Source organism: Pseudophryne corroboree, chromosome 5 (genome assembly GCF_028390025.1).
Source record: "Pseudophryne corroboree isolate aPseCor3 chromosome 5, aPseCor3.hap2, whole genome shotgun sequence".
In the NCBI taxonomy this organism is placed as follows: Eukaryota; Metazoa; Chordata; class Amphibia; order Anura; family Myobatrachidae; genus Pseudophryne; species Pseudophryne corroboree.
The window spans coordinates 138,639,639-138,664,584 of NC_086448.1; the positions used below are offsets into that span (position 1 = coordinate 138,639,639).

Consider the following 24,946-nt stretch of genomic DNA (forward strand, 5'->3'; position numbering starts at 1 on the left):
AGCATACCGACACTTATTCTCCCTTGTGGGGGTCCACGACCCCCCTGGAGGGAGAATAAAATAGCGTGGCGCGCGTAGTGAGCACGCAAGGGGTTCATTTGCGCTCGCCACACTGTCGGTATGCCGGTGGTCGGGCTCCCAGCACCGGTATGCTGGTCGCCGGGAGCCCTGACCGCCGGCATACCATACTACACCCACTATTTACCCATTTACTGTATGTTATATGATTTACCTGTTTGCTTCACCTTGGATGGAATTGGCACCAACCTCTATAAATCACCCATATTAATCATCATCCATCATTTAGGTATCTTTTATATCACTTCGTTGATACACGCTTTCATAGAAGAAAGATTTTGACTTTATTATCTAAATGAATACCTAAACATGAGTCACTTCCATCTAAACAGCTCAATGTCCAAAACAGTTCCATGCTGTATGTTGTTCTCTCTTCTGGATCTGGGCACCATCAGGATCGATCATTGCTCTCATACCTCAGACCTATTAATCTAGTAGTTTTACCGTGAAAAGGTATCTGACATTTTATTGACTTGAACCTTAAAGCTCCCATAAAGGTTTCATATTGGCTTGTAAGAAACAGAAACGGTTTTATTATTTTAAGGCGAATTCAGGAGGATAGTAAAATAATGAAAAGCCACCTGAGCTATATAATCATAAAATAGACTCAATTTTGTGTATTTTTCTCTGAAATTATATGCAGTTGTTTCAAAATTCCTTTTTATTTATTTATACTACCTCATAGTTGCACTGTTTTAAGGCATGGAGGGAGATGTACTAAGCAGTAAAAACAGTGAAGTGAGCCAGTGGAGAAGTTGCCCATGGCAACCAATCAGCTGCTCTGTATACTTTATAGTATGCAAACTATAAATGTTATGTCAATGCTGATTGGTTGCCATGGGCAACTTCTCCACTTTTATCACTGCTTAGTACATCCCACCCCTAATTGTTTATAAGCATTACAGGTTGAGTCTCCATTATCCAAAGTTATTAAATATTCAGAAATATGTATTTTTATTAGCTGGAGTGAACTAGTGAAATCCCTGTTTTCTGATGGCTCACTGTATACTTTGGGGGTGATTCAAACCTGATCGCTGCGGTGCGTTTTCGCAGAGCGGGTGATCATTGATAGACTGCGCATGCATATGCACTGCAATGCGCACGCACATTGGCAAACAGCAACAGGCATCGCCGGACAGCTACAGGCTGCTGCGAAAATTTCAATCGCACAGCCATTCGCAAGGCAATTGACAGGAGGAGGCCGTTTGTGGGTGGTAACTGACCGTTTTCTGGGAGTGTCAGGGAAAATGCAGGCATTCCCAAGCGTTTTCAGGGAGGGTATGTGACGTCAACTCCGGCGCCGATCAGCCTGATCCTGTCGCACTATAGGAGTAAGTCCTGGGCTGCGCACAGACCGCACACACTGGAAAAATCATTTGATGGTGAGTGAGGTGAGAACGAATTTGCAGCTGTCCGCTGACTGAGGGATTTTTAGCAGCTCGTCGTACACATGCGTTCGCACACTTGCACAGCAAATATACACTCCTTTTGGGCCGCGACTATCTGTACACAGCACTACAAATTTAGCAGCTCAGCGATCAGGTCTGAGTCACCCCCTTTGTTTTATGCGTAATTAAAATTATTATGCAAAAAAAATGATCACCAGGTTATGTGTATGAGGTGTATAGTAAATATAAATGCAATTTGGGTTTAAACTTGTGTCCCATCCCCAAGATATCTCATTATGGTAAGCAAATATTCCAAAATACAGAAAAATCTGATATCCAAAATATTTCTGGCCCCAAACATATGGGAGAGTCCGTCTGTAGTTTATCTGACTGAGTTATCTTTTATGCCAGTTATGCTGAAATACCCTGAATACTCACTTTGGTAGTAACACTTCATCTGAAGCATTTGAGCTTAGTTTCAGTGTTATAAAAGTTTGCTTGGCTCTGCTAAGATCACTCCTTTTCATTAGCACTTTCTGAAACAGTGGGAAAAGACTTAAGATAAATTGTCCATATGTATTAATAGAAACACTGTACTTTTCTATGTCATATGCTTAGGAATTTTTGTGCATAATTTCCAATATTGTCAATCTCAGTGATAGGCAATAACTTGATGCATAATTTTAGTAAAAACGACAGCAATCTGCCAGCACAGTACTAAAAAGGTTTCAAGTGGAAATATAATGTTGTGGTATTGTACTTCAATAACTCATCACAATATTCTTAATTAACTTGAGTCAACATATTAGAAAACTGCTCTACACTCGCCCATTAAAAACATGCTGTCCTCCTCCATTGTTGATGTTTTCAATGGTTTCCTGTTGGAACAAACACAGAAAATGTTTTCATTAAATATGAATCAGTAGCAATTCAGAACAAATTTGATGAAAAAAAAAAATGTAATTGAGAAATGCCTACACACAAGAGTATTGTGTTATATAGCCAGTATCAGACTGGGACATAAAGGGCCCACTAGCGGAATGCAGTGGAAGAAGCCCATGCTTAAGGGATGTGTCTAGTTATCACGGGGGGGTGTGGCCACCCACCACAGACACAGTCACTCTGACCCACGCTCACTGTCTACCCCATCTCTGTCACCACTTGCCCCTCTGCCCCTCCCCTTTAGAATGAAAGCTCTCTAACCCCTTATGTGCTTTTCCTTCTCTTACTTAAACTATCTTCTACTCCAATGATGGCTAACCTTGACACTCCAGCTGTTGTTGAACTACACATCCCAGCATGCCCTGCATCAGTTTTAGCATGGCCAAATAACAAAACTGTAGCAGGGCATGCTGGGATATGTAGTTCAACAACAGCTGGAGTGGCAAGGTTAGCCATCACTGTTCTACTCCGTACTCCAGAGATTGCATGCCACAAATAATACATTCCCGTGTAATAGCGCATATTACCATCACAGTGACAGCTTGAGACTCTAGAACTCGCATCAGTATTTTACAATTGGTTGCTAACTCTGTAGTTTAGCACATAAGGGCTGATGCAGAGTGGGCCACTAAATGAGCTTAAATTATGACTAAAAAGGTTGCATGCGAAGATGGGGAGGGTGAGAACCTGTTTACATCAGTGCAGGCCACTATGTCCTAACTCCCAGTCTTTGTGAGACAGGGGATCCTCTGTGGCTATATGACCATTTGTGTAAATCTAGCAGAAATAGCCATAATCTCTGTGCTACAGTAAATCAATTTCACAAGTCAGGTAAGCATAGACCACTAAATAGTGGACAATTTTCCAGGCAAAGATGAGGAACGTGGTAAAAAATAAGAATTTACTTACCGATAATTCTATTTCTCGGAGTCCGTAGTGGATGCTGGGGTTCCTGAAAGGACCATGGGGAATAGCGGCTCCGCAGGAGACAGGGCACAAAAAGTAAAGCTTTATGATCAGGTGGTGTGTACTGGCTCCTCCCCCTATGACCCTCCTCCAAGCCTCAGTTAGGATACTGTGCCCGGACGAGCGTACACAATAAGGAAGGATTTATGAATCCCGGGTAAGACTCATACCAGCCACACCAATCACACCGTACAACCTGTGATCTAAACCCAGTTAACAGTATGATAACAGAGGAGCCTCTGAAAGATGGCTCCCTACAACAATAACCCGATTTAGGTAACAATAACTATGTACAATTATTGCAGATAATCCGCACTTGGGATGGGCGCCCAGCATCCACTACGGACTCCGAGAAATAGAATTATCGGTAAGTAAATTCTTATTTTCTCTATCGTCCTAGTGGATGCTGGGGTTCCTGAAAGGACCATGGGGATTATACCAAAGCTCCCAAACGGGCGGGAGAGTGCGGATGACTCTGCAGCACCGAATGAGAGAACTCCAGGTCCTCCTTAGCCAGGGTATCAAATTTGTAGAATTTTACAAACGTGTTCTCCCCCGACCACGTAGCCGCTCGGCAGAGTTGTAATGCCGAGACCCCTCGGGCAGCCGCCCAAGAAGAACCCACCTTCCTTGGGGAGTGGGCATTTACCGATTTTGGCTGTGGCAGGCCTGCCACAGAATGTGCAAGCTGAATCGTACTACAAATCCAGCGCGCAATAGTCTGCTTAGACGCAGGAGCGCCCAACTTGTTGGGAGCATATAGTATAAACAGTGAGTCAGATTTCCTGACTCCAGCTGTCCTTGAAATGTATATTTTTAAAGCTCTGACAACGTCCAACAACTTGGAGTCCTCCAAGTCGCTTGTAGCCGCAGGCACTACAATAGGCTGGTTCAGATGAAATGCTGACACCACCTTAGGGAGAAAATGCGGACGAGTCCGCAGTTCTGCCCTGTCCGAATGGAAAATCAGATATGGGCTTTTGTAAGATAAAGCTGCCAGTTCTGACACTCTCCTGGCCGAAGCCAGGGCTAGTAGCATGGTCACTTTCCATGTGAGATATTTCAAATCCACATTTTTTAGTGGTTCAAACCAATGAGATTTGAGAAAGTCCAAAACAACATTGAGATCCCACGGTGCCACTGGAGGCACCACAGGGGGCTGTATATGCAGTACTCCCTTAACAAAGGTCTGGACCTCAGGAACTGAAGCCAATTCTTTCTGGAAGAAAATCGACAGGGCCGAAATTTGAACCTTAATAGATCCCAATTTGAGACCCATAGACAATCCTGATTGCAGGAAATGTAGGAATCGACCCAGTTGAAATTCCTCCGTCGGAGCACTCCGATCCTCGCACCACGCAACATATTTTCGCCAAATGCGGTGATAATGTTGCGCGGTTACTTCCTTCCTTGCTTTAATCAAGGTAGGAATGACTTCTTCCGGAATGCCTTTTCCCTTTAGGATCCGGCGTTCAACCGCCATGCCGTCAAACGCAGCCGCGGTAAGTCTTGAAACAGACAGGGACCCTGCTGAAGCAGGTCCCTTCTCAGAGGTAGAGGCCACGGATCCTCCGTGATCATCTCTTGAAGTTCCGGGTACCAAGTCCTTCTTGGCCAATCCGGAGCCACTAGTATCGTTCTTACGCCTCTTTGCCGTATAATTCTCAATACTTTTGGTATGAGAGGCAGAGGAGGAAACACATACACCGACTGGTACACCCAAGGCGTTACCAGCGCGTCCACAGCTATTGCCTGCGGATCTCTTGACCTGGCGCAATACCTGTCCAGTTTTTTGTTGAGGCGAGACGCCATCATGTCCACCATTGGTCTTTCCCAACGGGTTACAAGCATGTGGAAAACTTCTGGATGAAGTCCCCACTCTCCCGGGTGAAGGTCGTGTCTGCTGAGGAAGTCTGCTTCCCAGTTGTCCACTCCCGGGATGAACACTGCTGACAGTGCTATCACATGATTCTCCGCCCAGCGAAGAATCCTTGCAGCTTCTGCCATTGCACTCCTGCTTCTTGTGCCGCCCTGTCTGTTTACATGAGCGACTGCCGTGATGTTGTCCGACTGGATCAACACCGGTTTTCCTTGAAGCAGAGGTTCTGCCTGGCTTAGAGCATTGTAGATTGCTCTTAGTTCCAGAATGTTTATGTGAAGAGACGTTTCCAGGCTCGACCACACGCCCTGGAAGTTTCTTCCTTGTGTGACTGCTCCCCAGCCTCTCAGGCTGGCGTCCGTGGTCACCAGGATCCAATCCTGTATGCCGAATCTGCGGCCCTCCAATAGATGAGCACTCTGCAACCACCACAGAAGAGATACCCTTGTCCTTGGAGACAGGGTTATCCGCTGGTGCATCTGAAGATGCGACCCTGACCATTTGTCCAGCAGATCCCTCTGGAAAACTCTTGCGTGGAATCTGCCGAATGGAATTGCTTCGTAAGAAGCCACCATTTTTCCCAGGACTCTTGTGCATTGATGTACAGACACCTTTCCTGGTTTTAGGAGGTTCCTGACAAGTTCGGATAACTCCTTGGCTTTTTCCTCCGGGAGAAAAACCTTTTTCTGAACCGTGTCCAGAATCATCCCTAAGAACAGCAGACGTGTTGTCGGAATTAACTGGGATTTTGGAATATTCAGAATCCACCCGTGCTGCTTTAGCACTTCTTGAGACAGTGCTAGTCCCATCTCTAGCTGTTCTCTGGACCTTGCCCTTATTAGGAGATCGTCCAAGTATGGGATAATTAATACGCCTTTTCTTCGAAGAAGAATCATCATCTCGGCCATTACCTTGGTAAAGACCCGAGGTGCCGTGGACAATCCAAACGGCAGCGTCTGAAACTGATAGTGACAGTTCTGTACGACGAACCTGAGGTACCCCTGGTGTGAGGGGTAAATTGGAACGTGGAGATACGCATCCTTGATGTCCAAGGATACCATAAAGTCCCCTTCTTCCAGGTTCGCTATCACCGCTCTGAGTGACTCCATCTTGAACTTGAACTTTTTTATGTACAGGTTCAAGGATTTCAGATTTAGAATAGGTCTTACCGAGCCATCCGGCTTCGGTACCACAAATAGAGTGGAATAATACCCCTTTCCTTGTTGTAAAAGGGGTACCTTGACTATCACCTGCTGAGAGTACAGCTTGTGAATGGCTTCCAAGACCGTCACCCTGTCGGAGGGGGACGTTGGTAAAGCAGACTTCAGGAAACGGCGAGGTGGAGACGTCTCTAGTTCCAACCTGTAACCCTGAGATATTATCTGCAGGATCCAGGGATCCACCTGCGAGTGAGCCCACTGCGCGCTGAAATTCTTGAGACGACCCCCCACCGCCCCCGAGTCCGCTTGAGAAGCCCCAGCGTCATGCTGAGGCTTTTGTAGAAGCGGGGGAGGGCTTCTGTTCCTGGGAAGGAGCTGCCTGTTGCAGTCTCTTCCCCTTTCCTCTGCCTCGTGACAGATATGAATATCCCTTTGCTCTCTTGTTTTTAAAGGAACGAAAGGGCTGCGGCTGAAAAGTCGGTGTCTTTTTCTGTTGGGGAGTGACTTGAGGTAAAAAGGTGGATTTCCCGGCTGTAGCCGTGGCCACCAAATCCGATAGACCAACACCAAATAACTCTTCCCTTTTATACGGCAAAACTTCCATATGCCGTTTTGAGTCCGCATCACCTGACCACTGTCGCGTCCATAAACTTCTTCTGGCCGAAATGGACATAGCACTTACCCGTGATGCCAGTGTGCAAATATCCCTCTGTGCATCACGCATATAAAGAAACGCATCCTTTATTTGCTCTAAAGACAGTAAAACATTGTCCCTATCCAGGGTATCAATATTTTCAATCAGGGACTCTGACCAAGCTACCCCAGCACTGCACATCCAGGCTGTCGCTATAGCTGGTCGTAGTATAACACCTGTATGTGTGTATATACTTTTTTGGATATTTTCCATCCTCCTATCTGCTGGATCTTTAAGTGCGGCCGTCTCAGGAGAGGGTAACGCCACTTGTTTTGATAAGCGTGTGAGCGCCTTGTCCACCCTAGGAGGTGTTTCCCAGCGCGCCCTAACCTCTGGCGGGAAAGGGTATAAAGCCAATAACTTCTTTGAAATTAGCAGTTTTTTATCGGGGGCAACCCACGCTTCATCACACACCTCATTTAATTCATCTGATTCAGGAAAAACTATAGGTAGTTTTTTCACACCCCACATAATACCCTGTTTTGTGGTACCTGTAGTATCAGCAATATGTAACGCCTCCTTCATTGCCAAAATCATATAACGTGTGGCCCTACTGGAAAATACGGTTGATTCGTCACCGTCGCCACTGGAATCAGTGCCTGTGTCTGGGTCCGTGTCGACCGACTGAGGTAACGGGCGTTTTACAGCCCCTGACGGTGTTTGAGGCGCCTGGACAGGTGCTGATTGATTGTCCGGCCGTCTCATGTCGTCAAACGACTGCTTTAGCGTGTTGACACTATCCCGTAATTCCATAAATAAAGCCATCCATTCTGGTGTCGACTCCCTAGGGGGTGACATCCCCATATTTGGCAATTGCTCCGCCTCCACACCAATATCGTCCTCATACATGTCGACACACACGTACCGACAAACAGCAGACACACAGGGAATGCTCTTAAAGAAGACAGGACCCCACTAGCCCTTTGGGGAGACAGAGGGAGAGTTTGCCAGCACACACCAAAAGCGCTATATATGACAGGGATAGCCTTATAATAAGTGCTCCCTATATAGCTGCTTTAATATATATAATTTTGCCACAATTTTGCCCCCCCTCTCTTGTTTTACCCTGTTTCTGTAGTGCAGTGCAGGGGAGAGCCTGGGAGCCTTCCTGACCAGCGGAGCTGTGTGAGGAAAATGGCGCTGTGTGCTGAGGAGATAGGCCCCGCCCCTTTTTCGGCGGGCTCGTCTCCCGCTCTTTAACGGATTCTGGCAGGGGTTAAATATCTCCATATAGCCCCCGGAGGCTATATGTGAGGTATTTTATGCCAAAAAATAGGTTTACATTGCTTCCCAGGGCGCCCCCCCCCAGCGCCCTGCACCCTCAGTGACTGCCGTGTGAAGTGTGCTGAGAGCAATGGCGCACAGCTGCAGTGCTGTGCGCTACCTTAAGAAGACTGAGGAGTCTTCTGCCGCCGATTCTGGACCTTCTTCTCTTTTCAGCATCTGCAAGGGGGCCGGCGGCGAGGCTCCGGTGACCATCCAGGCTGTACCTGTGATCGTCCCTCTGGAGCTAATGTCCAGTAGCCAAAGAAGCCAATCCATCCTGCACGCAGGTGAGTTCACTTCTTCTCCCCTAAGTCCCTCGTTGCAGTGATCCTGTTGCCAGCAGGACTCACTGTAAAATAAAAAACCTAAGCTAAACTTTTCTAAGCAGCTCTTTAGGAGAGCCACCTAGATTGCACCCTTCTCGGACGGGCACAAAAACCTAACTGAGGCTTGGAGGAGGGTCATAGGGGGAGGAGCCAGTACACACCACCTGATCATAAAGCTTTACTTTTTGTGCCCTGTCTCCTGCGGAGCCGCTATTCCCCATGGTCCTTTCAGGAACCCCAGCATCCACTAGGACGATAGAGAAACTTATTTTTAGATCAGATTTTACTTGCCCTTTATTTATTAGAAATAGACAAATACTATAAAATTGGGTTCTCTCTGATTACAGGTCAATTTGGGACTTTATTTGTTTATGCTAGGATTTTGAAAACCTGACTTGATCATAATAATCAAAACTGTTTTGCTTTCTAACACAATTAACTGCTATATCTGACCTAACTCAAAAATGCTCTTTCCCAATTACACTCTGTGCACTGCCAGCAATTTTGTAATGTAATAATCACAGGGCCACAACTAGGCTGGTGCAAAGTGTGCCTCGTACACAGCGCTGCAGGGTAGGGGACTTGTCAATTATCTGTTTTAATTACTTTCACTTATAGCTCCCCTCCTCTTTGAAGCCCAGCATCTCCTGACCACCCGTTTCTTTCCCCCATCTATTCTGTTGCTTATACCTGTACAACATTAATTAATTTAACTTGATAACTCATTGTTATTTAGTCACACTGTCCACTGTATTACATACCCAGGATTAGAACCCATAGCATTACAGTCAGACACTCTACTCACTGAGCTAGAACATTCTAACTACTTGAAGCTCCCCTTGTAGGGTACAGTTGCGAAAAAACAATCAGCACTGCAGCAGAGCAGATCTATGTAGTTTGTGACTGCAAGGGGTTGGATGTGTTTTTGCACACTACATAGATCTGCTCAATCCCAATGCTGAATATTAGAAATCTCAGTGCACTTATGCAGGATGAAATAGTTCAATGAGAAGGGTGTTTGACTAGAATGCTAGCAGGTTGTGAGTTCGAATCCTGGGGTGCCAATTCTCTTTCTGGCATGGAGCACCAAAACGTCTAGTTATGGCTCTGTGTAATCATAGGTCCTAACTCTACCCTATGTACTTTTCTAGATTCTTTACCCATCTATGGAACTTTCTTCCATACCCTATCATACTCTCAATCTACAAAGATTTTAAATGCTTCTAGAAAACTCTGCTCTTCAAAGAACCATATCTCTTTTCTTCATGATCAAAATGGCTGTCAAGAGCTACTAAGATGAATTACTCCTCTAGGGTGTGTTCTTTTTAAGATTTGACACTCATTTGGTCAAGGTCAGCATTACTTTCCATTTCATATAATTTATGTTATTATATAGGTGCTATAATTGTTTTAAAAGCAGTTCATATAATAGGCTTTGCAGTTTGAAAAATTTAAGTAAAATTCTCTAACCTTGGAATACTACAAAAGTGAACAACATTTGAGCTACACAAACAGGTTCGGCTATGTTCTTGCTGGTTTAAAAAAGTTCAAGCCTGTTCAAGTTTAACCACTTAACTGGCTAATATTTTTTTTCCACAAAGTGCTAAAAAATGTATGGGGGTTTTTATGATTGAATTAAGTTAAGAATATCTCTTTGAAACAGATTCGGTATGATATCCCGGCCGTCAGGATACCGACGGCAAGCACAGTGTGTCCCCTCGTGGGCTCACAGCGCTCGCCCCGCTTTGGGCCTGGTGAAGGGTTATATTACCCCTTGGGTGGTGGCGTGGACCACCACCCAAGTGGGGATTCTAGCCGGTGGTCAGGATTCCGACCGCCGGTATTTTCCCAGGTGTCGGGAATTCTGGCATCAGGATCCTGACAGTCGGGATCCCGACAAACGGTAAACTGAATGTCTGCCCTTTGAAACATATAAAAAAAATAAAAAAAAGATTTTTAATTTTTATAAACATTGGTTAAACATTGAAGGCTGAAATATCGGTCCATCAATGATCGGAACATCATGACCATCGTGAGCCTACATTTTCCCAGCAGCTGCTACTCTCCGCAGTTGCAGGGTGTACACAAGCAAGTTAAGTGGGACTTCTATTACAATTCCCTAGCAGCTACTAATGTCTGCAGCCATGGGCTAGGGGGTGTCGCCGGGCTGCCCAATCAGCAGTGATCGGCAGCACAGCAGGCACTGGGGAAGAGAACCAGGGGGGCTAGGAGGCCCCTCTGAGAGCGGCAGCTGCTGGAAGCAGCCGCACAGTGGGCTTTCTGACTGCTCGCTTCAGATGCGACCATATCAGAAAAAAGTCCAGCCTGGTGTAGTCCCATCTGATACAACCACGCCAGGCTAGTGGTTAATAGCTGTATAGTGTTTTTATTGATTTTAAATTAGGTCTTTTTTCATTAGCATTTTTTAGAGATGAACGCAAACTACTGTATAACTTCCAACACAAATGTGAAGTTTAAATCCAGAATGTGATCTTCATACCACCAATTCACCATCTTGATCTTAGCTGTTGTACCACAAACAAATTTGAGGTCCTCGATTTGGCCGGGTCCTTTTGAATTTCTAAGCAGTTTCAATTACTTGAGCATGTCTAGTCTCTTACAGTGCTGAATAGTGTCATGTCTCTATATACTTTCAGAAAAATTTAAGAATACATAATTCTGGAGCTAAAACTTTCACCTTTGAAGTTCATGTAGACCATATAATACCTACTGAATGTAAGCCTGAATGTAATGTCATTGACGTTGAAGCCTGAATGTAATGTCATAACCAGGACAAAGATAAAACAAAATTACAACACAAAATGGCGCTGCCAATGGTAAGCTGCTGAGAAGCAAACAGATGGAGTCACCAAACTCTATCAACAAATGTAGACATACAAACCAAATAGTTTACATCTCACATTGCGCTTCCAATATCCTTACACTCTTAATAGATAATGGATTCAATCCTCAGTGGATCATGATACACATAAAAAATATACCATAAAGATCCCTCAATAGGTATTTCACACCCGAGGTGTATGATAGATATCAACTCAGTGCTGCTCACATGTATGCTTACTGCAATATCCATGTAAGCATACATGTGAGCACTGATTTGATATCTATCATACATTTCGGGTGTGGAATACCTATTGAGGGATCTTTATGGTGCATGCTGGGGAGAGGACTCATCACCTTTCTGCTTCCTGCACATTTGGAACTATAATATTGGACTCCTAAAACAGTTTTACACATCACTACAAGGACAGATTGGTGACACAAAAAAATAATAAAAAAATTAAATGTTGCAGAAGAGGTAGAACCATGACATCCATAATTGTCCGAACAGTTCTGTTTTCTCATGTCTGACTGACACCTGTTTTGGAGTACAGCAATTTTTTTTCTGATAAAAATCAATTTATGAAGAAAGAGATATGGAATTGTCTGAAAACCTGTATAAGGACTGGATGAACATTTTAATTTGAGAACTGTTGATAGCTATTCTTAACAGCAAATTTCAATAAAAAATAAAACCAAAAACAAATTGGTCATTTTATAATATAAAGTGTTTCTTCCTTGAACCTATTTGTTTAAACAAGTGTTTGACGCAGATCTAAATATGTAATAAATTGAATAGAAATTGTTCTATTGGCACCATGACGTGCCACTCTGTGCCTGAAAGTGAAGGGACTGCTCTCATTTTTAGAAGCTAGGTTAGAAGATAGAAAAGAAAGTGGAAAGCTTGGTGACAAATGTATGTACAGCATGAAAAGGCGTAGAATTCTATGTACAATTCACAGTGAGCTATGAATGAGTGCCTCCCTCTTGTGATCTCCTGCAGTTACATGGCTTGCATGCCTCAAGTCCATTCCTTACGATTTCTAAGAATAACACAACAATTATAGTGTTTATTTCCATTTTTGCAGAAGAAACATTTTTACTGAACAACTCATGTCTGAATTTATTTAGCAGAAATACCTGCAACTAATTTCTATTTCGGATTTTAAGCCATAAGCTTGTGTTGCTCTTTTGAAATGTTTTGCTAGGGAGTTGAATACGTCAAATAGTCTCCTTACGAATAATCTTTTGTCCCTGTCCCCAGGAACCTTTTACTTTATGATTTGTAGCATATAATTTGATTTCCACAAGGCAAAAAATAAAAAATAAAAATCCGCCTTCATTCCTCATGGACAACTGTTCAAAAATATAGCAAAGTAAAATTTTAGTCTGATTTTCATTTCTTTTCAACTGGTGCAAATTGGTATGCCAAACGACAACACGCACAAATCATTGCTCCCGGCAATGGTAATACAGCCCCTGTGACATTTGTATCCATATCTGTATTTCGTATTGTATAAAAAAAAAAAAAAAAACAATAATGCATACTGATTGTCAATACGGACAGTAAGTATTTTTACATTGTCCTCCCACCTCTGTTTCACTGATATATTATATGCTGTGCTTATTACAAAGAAAATAATGTACCATTTTAATTTTAACTTTTTGTATAGTGATATCCTATAAGAAATAGAAACATTGGGCTTGATACAGGATTGTAAGTAAAGCAAAAAAGCACACAATTGGGCAAAACCATGTTGCACTGTAGTAGGTGGCCCAGATGTAACATGTGCAGAGAGATTTAGAATTGGGTGGGTTATATTATTTCTGTGCAGGACAAATACTGGCTGATTTTGCATGTAGCCCACAAATGTTAGACAGCTTTTTTTTTTTACATTCTGTTATTTAGATTTCAATTTGAACACACCCCACCCAAATCTAACTTTCCCTCTGCACAGGTTACATCTGCCCCACCTGCAGTGCAAGATGGTTTTGCCCAGTTGCGTGTGGAATTGTAAGGGGCTACAAACAGACTGTCTGAATGCAGAATTCACTGCCCTACTCTTCCACACATGAGAGCAGCAATCACTGGCACTCACACCTACCCCATGGTAGGTGTAGGAGATCTATCTTAATTTGGCATACAGAATGTATACGCATGACTCAGTGGGTAACTCTGGCTACACCCAGACACATCGACAAGATGGTTCTCTCGCATGTATTTGCATTTAGCGCCCAGAAAGAAACAGCTGAGATGTGCACTGGTCTGCATTGTGTGTAATCCCATTTTATTGATGAGTAACCATCTAACATATAGGATGTAGACCACTCAGGTAGATCTCTTTTCTTCATTTTCCAGAATACAATTATCCCTAATCATTTTTAGCTAGAATGTTAAATATAAGAGTTCAATTTTAATATAATTTCAAAGGTGCTCCCAAAAAAAGGTTTAATTTCTTTGTCTCTCTGCGTCTGTGCAGAGAAATGACTTCTGTTACTGTTATTCAGTATTTAAACCTTGGGGAGCACCACCATTGAAAATAACCTAAGGGAATACAACCATATATTGACTGTACATTGTTGGTAATTGATTTTGCAAAAAATAATACCTTAAAAAGTCCAGTGCACACTCAAGCCCCAACCACCTGTTCATGTGTATGCTCGCAAAGATGCATATGCAGCTCAAGACACATGTGCAGTATTCAAAGTTGTGTCTGACTAGGAACAAGCACATAATGCCTAGGAGGGGTCTTAAAACCCTTTAACGCATCATTGTTTCAGTGAGTCGTTGTCAATGGAGCGGCACAAACAGATCACCTAGAAACAACCATCCTGCACTGATGAATTCCATTAAGTCATACAGTAGGTTCTCAAATGTGGTCCTCAAGGCACCCCAACGGTCCAGGTTTTAGGAATATCCATAGCTCAGCACAGATGGTTAAATCAAATTAACTAAGGTGCTAATTAAGTCACCTATGGCCAAGCACGGATAAACTTAATACTTGGACCATTGGGGTGCCTTGAGGATCTCGTTTGTGGGGATACGGTCATTAGGTCGACCGCACTTAGGTCGACAGTCATTAGGTCTACCACTATTGGTCGACATGCATTAGGTCGACATGGTCACTAGGTCGACATGGTCATTAGGTCGACATGAACAAGGTAGACATGCAAAAAGGTCTACATGAGTTTTTTTTTTTTAAATCAATTTTTTAAACTTTTTCATACTTTACGATCCACGTGGAATACGACTGGGAATAGTAACCTGTGCCGAGTGCAGCTGTAACGGAGCGAGGCACCTTGCCCGAAGCATGGCGTGCGAGCCATACGAGGGGACACGGTGCACTAATTGGGGTTCCCCGTCACTTTACGTAGAAAATTACACCAAAAAAGTAAGAAAAAAACTCATGTCGACATTTTTCCATGTCGATCTTGTTCATGTCAACCTAATGACCCTGTCGACCTAGTGACCATGTTGACCTAATGCATGTCGACCAATAGTGGTTGACCTAATGACTGTCGATCTAAGTGTGGTCGACCTAATGACCCATACCCCGTTTTAGAACCTCTGAATTAAGGGAAAAAGCATCTTTCTATAGGTGAGAAGTCTGTCTCAGCACTGGCCCACATCATGCTGTAGTGAGAAATGACTTAAAGGGAGTTACCATGGTTCCAAACTGGTTTCCCTAGCGTAGGAGTACTTGTTTACATTTAAAATAATAAATTACCAATACATGTTTTAATCCAACATATTTTTTATTTGAAGTCCAACCCAACTAAATGATCACTCCTCGGCCCTTCTTCAGTCTCACCGACCCAGACACAACTCATTGATTTACCTTTTCTGTCATTTCATGTGAGTGATGAAGTGAATGTTCTCTTTCTAAAAACATCCTCCTTTGCTCATAACTGGCCAGACGACAAGTAAGCCATGTAGATATGGTGCAGCCGCTGATACCTATGCATGCAAGTGACAGTGAAGCGAGGTGCAATGATGATTTTTTGGAGAGGGGGCGTAAGAACTGAATGTTTAGGATGCCTCCAATAAGTCCACAGATGCAGCAGGCCGAAAAGAGAATCATCTGCAATGTGGAAAGAATAACAATTGAGTTTCTGCAAGTAAAGGATGGAAGTTATCAATCCATGATTCTAGCTTTTTACAGTACATAAAATCAATAACAGGAATCAGACATAGTAGTATAAAAGACCACTGTTAAATGCTGGTGGAAGAGGTTCGTGCAAAGTTTATTTAATTACAAAACCCTTTATATATGCATTTGGCCAGGGTCAAGGCACTTATTGTAGTCATTTGTCAAAACAGGGCACACAGAAGAGATCAGTGCTCCAACAGGATGTAACCAGTAATGTCTACGTGTAGGCAACTACTTCAAAGAGTAATGATGCTAGGCTCTTCTCAAAATAATGTGGGAGGACTGTGGTGTCAAATGCATCTCTATATTGAAAAAAAAATGTTGTTCAAAGTAAGGCGCATTAGTAGACTATGGTACAGGAGCTCAGTCTATGGGTCTGGCACACAGTGTCCTGGTTCACCTTTAAATTTGAAAATGTTATTTTATTTTTATTATTGCTTTATAGTAGATTGATAATACTTAGACACTTACTATAAGTCCTGATTTTTTTTTGGCGCATAAGACTCCACAAATGCCACAAATTAGAAACTGCAATGGAACAAAAACAGGTATTTATTATACTGGTACACAGGGAAATATATACACTGCTCAAAAAAATATAGGGAACACTAAAATAACACATCCTAGATCTGAATGAATGAAATATTCTTATTAAATACTTTGTTCTTTACATAGTTGAATGTGCTGACAACAAAATCACACAAAAATTATCAATGGAGATCAAATTTATTAACCCATGGAGGTCTGGATTTGGAGTCACCCTCAAAATTAAAGTGGAAAAACACACTACAGGCTGATCCAACTTTGATGTATTGTCCTTAAAACAAGTCAAAATGAGGCTTAGTAGTGTGTGTGGCCTCCACGTGCTTGTATGACCTCCCTACAATCCACACAAGTGGCTCAGGCAGTGCAGCTCATCCAGGATGGCACATAAATGCGAGCTGTGGCAAGAAGGTTTGCTGTGTCTGTCAGCGTAGTGTCCAGAGCATGGAGGCGCTACCAGGAGACAGGCCAGTACATCAGGAGACGTGGAGGAGGCCAACAACCCAGCAGCAGGACCGCTACCTCTGCCTTTGTGCAAGGAGGAACAGGAAGAGCACTGCCAGAGCCCTGCAAAATGACCTCTAGCAAGCCACAAATGTGCATGTGTCTACTCAAACGATCAGAAACAGACTCCATGAGGGTGGTATGAGGGCCCGACGTCCACAGGTGGGGGTTGTGCTTACAGCCCAACACCGTGCAGGACATTTGGTATTTGCCAGAGAACACCAAGATTGGCAAATTCGCCACTGGCGCCCTGTGCTCTTCACAGATGAAAGCAGGTTCTCACTGAGCACATGTGAGACGTGACAGAGTGTGAAGACACCAAGGAGAACGTTCTGCTGCCTGCAACATCCTCCAGCATGACCGGTTTGGCAGTGGGTCAGTAATGGTGTGGGGTGGCATTTCTTTGGGGGGCCGCACAGCCCTCCATGTGCTCGCCAGAGGTAGCCTGACTGCCATTAGGTACCGAGATGAGATCCTCAGACCCCTTGTGAGACCATATGCTGGTGCGGTTGGCCCTGGGTTCCTCCTAATGCAAGACAAAGCTAGACCTCATGTGGCTGGAGTGTGTCAGCAGTTCCTGCAAGATGAAGGCATTGATGCTATGGACTGGCCCGCCCGTTCCCCAGACCTGAATCCAATTGAGCACATCTGGGACACCATGTCTCGCTCCATTCACCAACGCTACATTGCACCACAGACTGTCCAGGAGTTGGCGGATGCTTTAGTCCAGGTCTGGGAGGAGATCCCTCAGGAGACCATCCGCCACCTCATCAGGAGCATGCCCAGGAGTTGTAGGGAGGTCATACAGGCACGTGGAGGCCACACACACTACTAAGCCTCATTTTGACTTGTTTTAAGGACATTACATCAAAGTTGGATCAGCCTGTAGTGTGTTTTTCCACTTTAATTTTGAGGGTGACTCCAAATCCAGACCTCCATGGGCTAATAAATTTGATTTCCATTGATAATTTTTGTGTGATTTTGTTGTCAGCACATTCAACTTTGTAAAGAACAAAGTATTTAATAAGAATATTTCATTCATTCAGATCTAGGATGTGTTATTTTAGTGTTCCCTTTATTTTTTTGAGCAGTGTATATATATATATATACACACACATATATATATATATATATATATATATATATGCAGCAGATGATCCGGCACTCTCGTATACCAAATCTTTAAACGCCCGGTGCCTCCACAAAGTAATCTGTATACAACGGTCAGCAGTGTGGCACTCGCGACAATAAACAGAGGCCTACAATAGTGCTTATAGTCAACTTTTCAATCAAACTCGATTTTCTTATGTCCTGATGAAAATCGAGTTTGACTGAAATGTTGACTATAAGTTATACATACAGTACATATATATATATATATATAAACTATATATATATATATATATATATATATATATATATATATATATATCATAAAAATCATAAAAAATCAGCCCGGCACTCTAGTAGGTGTAGAGTATGGTTGCCCAGGTGCCCTCAGTATTTGGAATAAGATACAAAAAAGTAAACCAGCGGCACTCAGGGTCTTATGAAAAATAGTCTTTGTATTAAGACATCAAAACAGTGAACATCAACGTTTCGGGGAATTAAACCCCTTTGTCAAGATGTGAAGCAATGTGTGTGAAGAAAAGAGACTCACCTTATAAAGATAGAGACCCGCCAAACCGAGTGTGCGTGGCCGCTCTGTATCGCGCTGTGAGGACAGCAGTGCGCCCGGTGATGACGTGCAGTCGCGTCTGAGCAGTGTCAAAGCCGGCTGGTTGCTAGGCAACGCCGGGAACATCAGCGTGCGTGCGGCTAGAAAGGAAAAAAGTGTGAAGTGCAGTTAACCCCTAGTACCAACTGCTGACTAAAGGCTAGAATGTAAAACACTATCAGGGGAGAGTGGGATACATATCAACTGGACAATATCTGCTTGAATGTCTATTACAGTCCATCAACATTCCGTTCATTACTGTCCGCTATTGTTGCACACAGATGACACCGCGTCAGTGTATGCTCACCATTCGGCTATATCCGTTAGGCACTGACCCTCACTCTATAGTTCACCATCTTGAGTTTTCACCTCTATTATCCTTTGTCATGTCGTTTTGTTTTTTTTACTTTGACAGGGGCATGTCGGCATCTTGCGTCATAGCCATGTACAACCATGTCACTGCAGGCTTTATTCTTTATTCTGATAGTGTTTTACATTCTAGCCTTTAGTCAGCAGTTGGTACTAGGGGTTAACTGCACTTCACACTTTTTTCCTTTCTAGCCGCACGCACGCTGATGTTCCCGGCGTTGCCTAGCAACCAGCCGGCTTTGACACTGCTCAGACGCGACTGCACGTCATCACCGGGCGCACTGCTGTCCTCACAGCGCGATACGGAGCGGCCACGCACACTCGGTTTGGCGGGTCTCTATCTTTATAAGGTGAGTCTCTTTTCTTCACACACATTGCTTCACATCTTGACAAAGGGGTTTAATTCCCCGAAACGTTGATGTTCACTGTTTTGATGTCTTAATACAAAGACTATTTTTCATAAGACCCTGAGTGCCGCTGGTTTACTTTTTTGTATCTTATTCCAAATACTGAGGGCACCTGGGCAACCATACTCTACACCTACTAGAGTGCCGGGCTGATTTTTTATGATATGCATTCAGGAACTGTTCTGCGGACAGCACTTGCCTGAGCCAAGGCACCACAACTGTTCAACAGCCATTTCTCAATTGTACTTCCCTTGAAAGATGTTTGAGTTTTCGCCTGCCTAGCTGCAGCAATTCACCAGCACCACCAGCACCTCTTTTGTTAACCCCTTGGGACACACAGGGTGTTTCATCATTAAGCACTGGTCCCTCCAGTATCTTTTGCACAGCCACGAGTTCCAACAGGACTCCAGGCATGAACCCCAGCACTTCGGTAACAAACATGGACGAGGTGAGCGGATACAGACATCTAAACATCGCTAAAGGCGACCTATACAGCTTCACTGAAGAGGACGCAGACAGACTCCGCTTCAAGGAGCAGCTTTCCTCCACGGAACAATCTTTCGGGCCAGAGGATCTGTACCAGCAGCTGTATAAATTAAAGAGAAGGGAGATCGACTTTCTATTACACGGCATTTCCCTATCGGACTACCATAGGGAATGCATGATTCCCAGAGGCTTCAGAGTTAGGAATGCACCCACCATAGGGAGGTTCAACCCCGATTTCTGCAAGAAGTGGGTAGGAATCACTAACAAGTGCAGCCTCGACCTGATGTTGCTGGTGATTGAGGAAGCGGGCAGAGAACTCAAAGTGGTCAAAGAAAAAATACAGTCCTTTGAAACTGACCATCTGTCGTTTCTGCAACAAGATGAATCTCATGATTGGTTGGCTAAACTGCGCACCCAATGCGACAATTACCGCAGGGACCTCATTAAGTTCAAAAAGAACAAGCACAACATCGTTCAGGAGGACTACGAAAACAATAGGGTGTATCGCTGGTTGATGGGAGGAGGCGGACCGAACACCTTTCAAAAATCCCGCACACCCAGGCAGGGTTGGCGTCGACGAAGAGAAAATACTCCTAGGTCAGCAGCCTCGTCAAACAGTGACAGTGAATTCGCCTTAGCTGACTCCGACGGCTCACAAGACTCACAAGCCATCCCTTTAGATCAAGCTGCCCCTCAGTCTTCAAAAACAAAAGGGCGGCCACTCGTCGGGGCGGTCAGAACACGAGACTCAAGAGATCGAGCTGTCAAAAACAAGACCTAGTAGTTAATCTTTCAAAGCGCACCCTTACCTCAGCGGAGTCACATGTACTCAACCATGGGCTTTCCTTCGTTCCCACCAATTCTCACAATGAACTTTCTTGGAAAATTGATTTGTTCCAATTTTCCCGCAAGCTACGGCGACAGGAATATTTTGCCTCACATCACCTACAGGACTCATCTCCAACACCTGTCTTTCAACCCTTTTTGAACAAGAGGAGCCATTCTCTCTTTGATCCCCCCTCTTCAAATCCATCCATCAAATCTTACACACGATTGATGGATGAAGCTGTCGACAAATACACCAAGGCCAAGCAGAGACATCATCACAATCTATCTAAGCCAGAATGGGCAGCCCTTAAAAATCTAGGCTCTTACACCGACATCGTAATCCGCCCCGCCGACAAAGGGGGCGGCGTGGTCGTCATGGACCTTGCCTACTACAAGTCAGAAATCCTGACCCAGCTATCTGACATCAACACATACAGTTTACTGAGCTCCGATCCCACTACCGCATACAAACAGGAACTTGACAGCATCCTAGCATCAGCACACTCGCAGCAGCTGATTTCCGATAAGCTTTTCAATGCTCTTTTGCAGAAGCATCCGGTAGTGCCGGTCCTGTTCACAGTGCCCAAAATTCACAAAAACCTACAGTTGCCTCCTGGCCGCCCCATTATCTCGGCCCGCCAGTCTTTATATCAACCCATCTCGCAGTTTTTGGATAGTATACTGCAACCTTTAGTGCTTAAACAGTCCACCTGCCTGAAGGATACCACCTCTTTTCTGTGCACATTGGAAGCTTTCGGTCCAGTCCCTGAAGGGGCACTTCTTTGCACAGTCGATATTTGCAGTCTGTACACTTGTATACCGCATTCAGATGGCTTGGCAGCTATGAGGGCATTCCTGATTGATGAACAGATGACAGACGTGGACCTTGACCTATTTATGAACTTACTAGAGCTGACCCTCACAAGGAATTATTTCCTTTTTGATGCCCGCTTTTACCAACAAAAGACCGGGTGTGCGATGGGCAGCAACGTGGCTCCGTCGTACGCCAATGTATATATGCTCAAGGAGGAGGCCCAGATGTTTTTTCATGATTCAACATCGGCTTCATCAATTGCGCTGTTCGCCAGATACATAGACGACCTGTTCATCATTTGGACAGGGGGAGAAACCGCGTTGAAGTCTCTATTAGAATCCATCAATACTAGACCTTCACCGATAAGAATTACCTATCATTGGTCTCCTGCATCCATCAACTATCTGGATGTCTTAGTCACAGTACAAGCTGGCAGATTATACACGAGTGTTTACCACAAGCCCACGGATAAAAACACCCTCCACCGAGCCAACAGCCACCATCCCCGGTCCCTGAAGCAGGGTCTCCCCAGGTCACAAATGATAAGGGTAGCCCGCATTCACAGCCAATCAGCGAATCTGGAGAAAGAACTCGACAAGATGATCCTCAAATTCATCGCCAGAGGTTATGAGTGTTCCTCTCTTGAGGCCACCAAAAGAGAGATCTTGACGATACCTCGTAGCACCCTACTGCAGGCCAAATCCAAATCTACAGACAGCAGAATTCCTTGGATCACGTCGTTTGACACCTCCAGTCCCATACTCACACGAGCAAGCCGGGCTTTGTGGCCCATAGTCTCCACTGATACATCATTGCCTTTCAAGCACAAAACCCCCATGATATGCTACAGGAGAGGACGGAATATCAGAGATATGTTGGTGCACACCGACATCACCAACTTCGCTAAGGTCTCTGATGGGCCCTCAAAGGACACCTTTATCACCAAGAAACCCGGATGCTACCGCTGCCTGGGCTGCACTACGTGCACCCACATGCTGACAGGCTCAGTGTTTAAATTACCTTTAACCGGCAAAGAGCTCCGCATTCATCACACAGTGTCGTGTACCTCTACCTATATTATTTATCTGATAACATGCCCGTGCGGCTTGTGCTATGTGGGCAAGACCATCAGATCCCTACGTGAGCGTATGGCCCTGCACCGGTCCGCAATAAAAGCAGCACTAATGGGAAAGACTTCTGATCAACCCGTGGCCAGGCATTTTTTTGAAGCCCATCACTCTTTATCCGGCCTCAAACACATCATTATTGACCACGTACCTAAATCTCTACGAGGGGGTGACAGAGAGGGTCAGCTCCTTAGGAAAGAAGCCACCTGGATCTACAACCTTGGCACGATTCATCCCGCTGGATTGAATGAGAGGATCGTTTGGAGTACCTTCGGCTGAACTATTCTCCAGCAACAGTGGACAGTAGCCCACAACACTTTCCCTTTCGGGGAGAGTGGGATACATATCAACTGGACAATATCTGCTTGAATGTCTATTACAGTCCATCAACATTCCGTTCATTACTGTCCGCTATTGTTGCACACAGATGACACCGCGTCAGTGTATGCTCACCATTCGGCTATATCCGTTAGGCACTGACCCTCACTCTATAGTTCACCATCTTGAGTTTTCACCTCTATTATCCTTTGTCATGTCGTTTTGTTTTTTTACTTTGACAGGAGCATGTCGGCATCTTGCGTCATAGCCATGTACAACCATGTCACTGCAGGCTTTATTCTTTATTCTGATAGTGTTTTACATTCTAGCCTTTAGTCAGCAGTTGGTACTAGGGGTTAACTGCACTTCACACTTTTTTCCTTTCTAGCCGCACGCACGCTGATGTTCCCGGCGTTGCCTAGCAACCAGCCGGCTTTGACACTGCTCAGACGCGACTGCACGTCATCACCGGGCGCACTGCTGTCCTCACAGCGCGATACGGAGCGGCCACGCACACTCGGTTTGGCGGGTCTCTATCTTTATAAGGTGAGTCTCTTTTCTTCACACACATTGCTTCACATCTTGACAAAGGGGTTTAATTCCCCGAAACGTTGATGTTCACTGTTTTGATGTCTTAATACAAAGACTATTTTTCATAAGACCCTGAGTGCCGCTGGTTTACTTTTTTGTATATATATATATATATATATATTAGTGATGTGCACCGGAAATTTTTTCGGGTTTTGTGTTTTGGTTTTGGATTCGGTTCCGTGCCCGTGTTTTGGATTCGGACGCGTTTTGGCAAAACCTCCCTGAAAATTTTTTGTCGGATTCGGGTGTGTTTTGGATTCGGGTGTTTTTTTTACAAAAAACCCTAAAAAACAGCTTAAATCATAGAATTTGGGGGTCATTTTGATCCCATAGTATTATTAACCTCAATAACCATAATTTCCACTCATTTTCAGTCTATTCTGAACACCTCACAATATTATTTTTAGTCCTAAAATTTGCACCGAGGTCACTGGATGACCAAGCTAAGCGACCCAAGTGGCCGACACAAACACCTGGCCCATCTAGGAGTGGCACTGCAGTGTCAGACAGGATGGCAGATTTAAAAAATAGTCCCCAAACAGCACATGATGCAAAGAAAAAAAGAGGTGCACCAAGGTCGCTGGATGGCTAAGCTAAGCGACCCAAGTGGCCGACACAAACACCTGGCCCATCTAGGAGTGGCACTGCAGTATCAGACAAGATGGCAGATTTAAAAAATAGTCCCCAAGCAGCACATGATGCAAAGAAAAAAAGAGGTGCACCAAGGTCGCTGGATGGCTAAGCTAAGCGACACAAGTGGCCGACACAAACACCTGGCCCATCTAGGAGTGGCACTGAAGTGTCAGACAGGATGGCACTTCAAAAAAATAGTCCCCAAACAGCACATGATGCAAAGAAAAAAAGAGGCGCAATGAGGTAGCTGTGTGACTAAGCTAAGCGACCCAAGTGGCCAACACAAACACCTGGCCCATCTAGGAGTGGCACTGCAGTGTCAGACAGGATGGCAGATTTAAAAAATAGTACCCAAACAGCACATGATGCAAAGAAATAAAGAGGTGCACCAAGGTCGCTGGATGGCTAAGCTAAGCGACACAAGTGGCTGACACAAACACCTGGCCCATCTAGGAGTGGCACTGCAGTGTCAGGCAGGATGGCACTTCAAAAAAATAGTCCCCAAACAGCACATGATGCAAAGAAAAAAAGAGGCGCAATGAGGTAGCTGTGTAATTAAGCTAATCGGCCCAAGTGGCCGACACAAACACCTGGCCCATCTAGGAGTGGCACTGCAGTGTCAGACAGGATGGCAGATTTAAAAAATAGTCCCCAAACAGCACATGATGCAAAGGAAAAAAGAGGTGCACCAAGGTCGCTGGATGGCTAAGCTAAGCGACCCAAGTGGCCGACACAAACACCTGGCCCATCTAGGAGTGGCACTGCAGTATCAGACAGGATGGCAGATTTAAAAAATAGTCCCCAAACAGCACATGATGCAAAGAAAAAAAGAGGTGCACCAAGGTCGCTGGATGGCTAAGCTAAGCGACACAAGTGGCCGACACAAACACCTGGCCCATCTAGGAGTGGCACTGCAGA

General features: G+C 44.5%; 1 protein-coding gene across 3 annotated transcripts in view; it reads right to left on the reverse strand.

Moving 5' to 3' along the window:
- Positions 1-860: 860 nt before the first annotated feature.
- The window catches only part of TMEM196 (transmembrane protein 196), a 117,269-nt gene continuing 93,183 nt past the window's right edge, over positions 861-24,946 (reverse strand). For 2 of the 3 annotated variants that reach the window (XM_063924815.1, XM_063924814.1), the window contains exons 2-4: positions 16,163-16,219; positions 15,380-15,622; positions 861-2,344 (exon numbers count right to left, since the gene is read on the reverse strand). In XM_063924815.1, coding sequence (XP_063780885.1) covers positions 2,285-2,344; positions 15,380-15,622; positions 16,163-16,219 — 360 coding nt within the window. In that variant the 3' untranslated portion in view covers positions 861-2,284. Of the gene's footprint in view, positions 2,345-15,292; positions 15,623-16,162; positions 16,220-24,946 lie in introns of those variants that run through there. The other variant, XM_063924816.1, reaches the window with a different exon arrangement.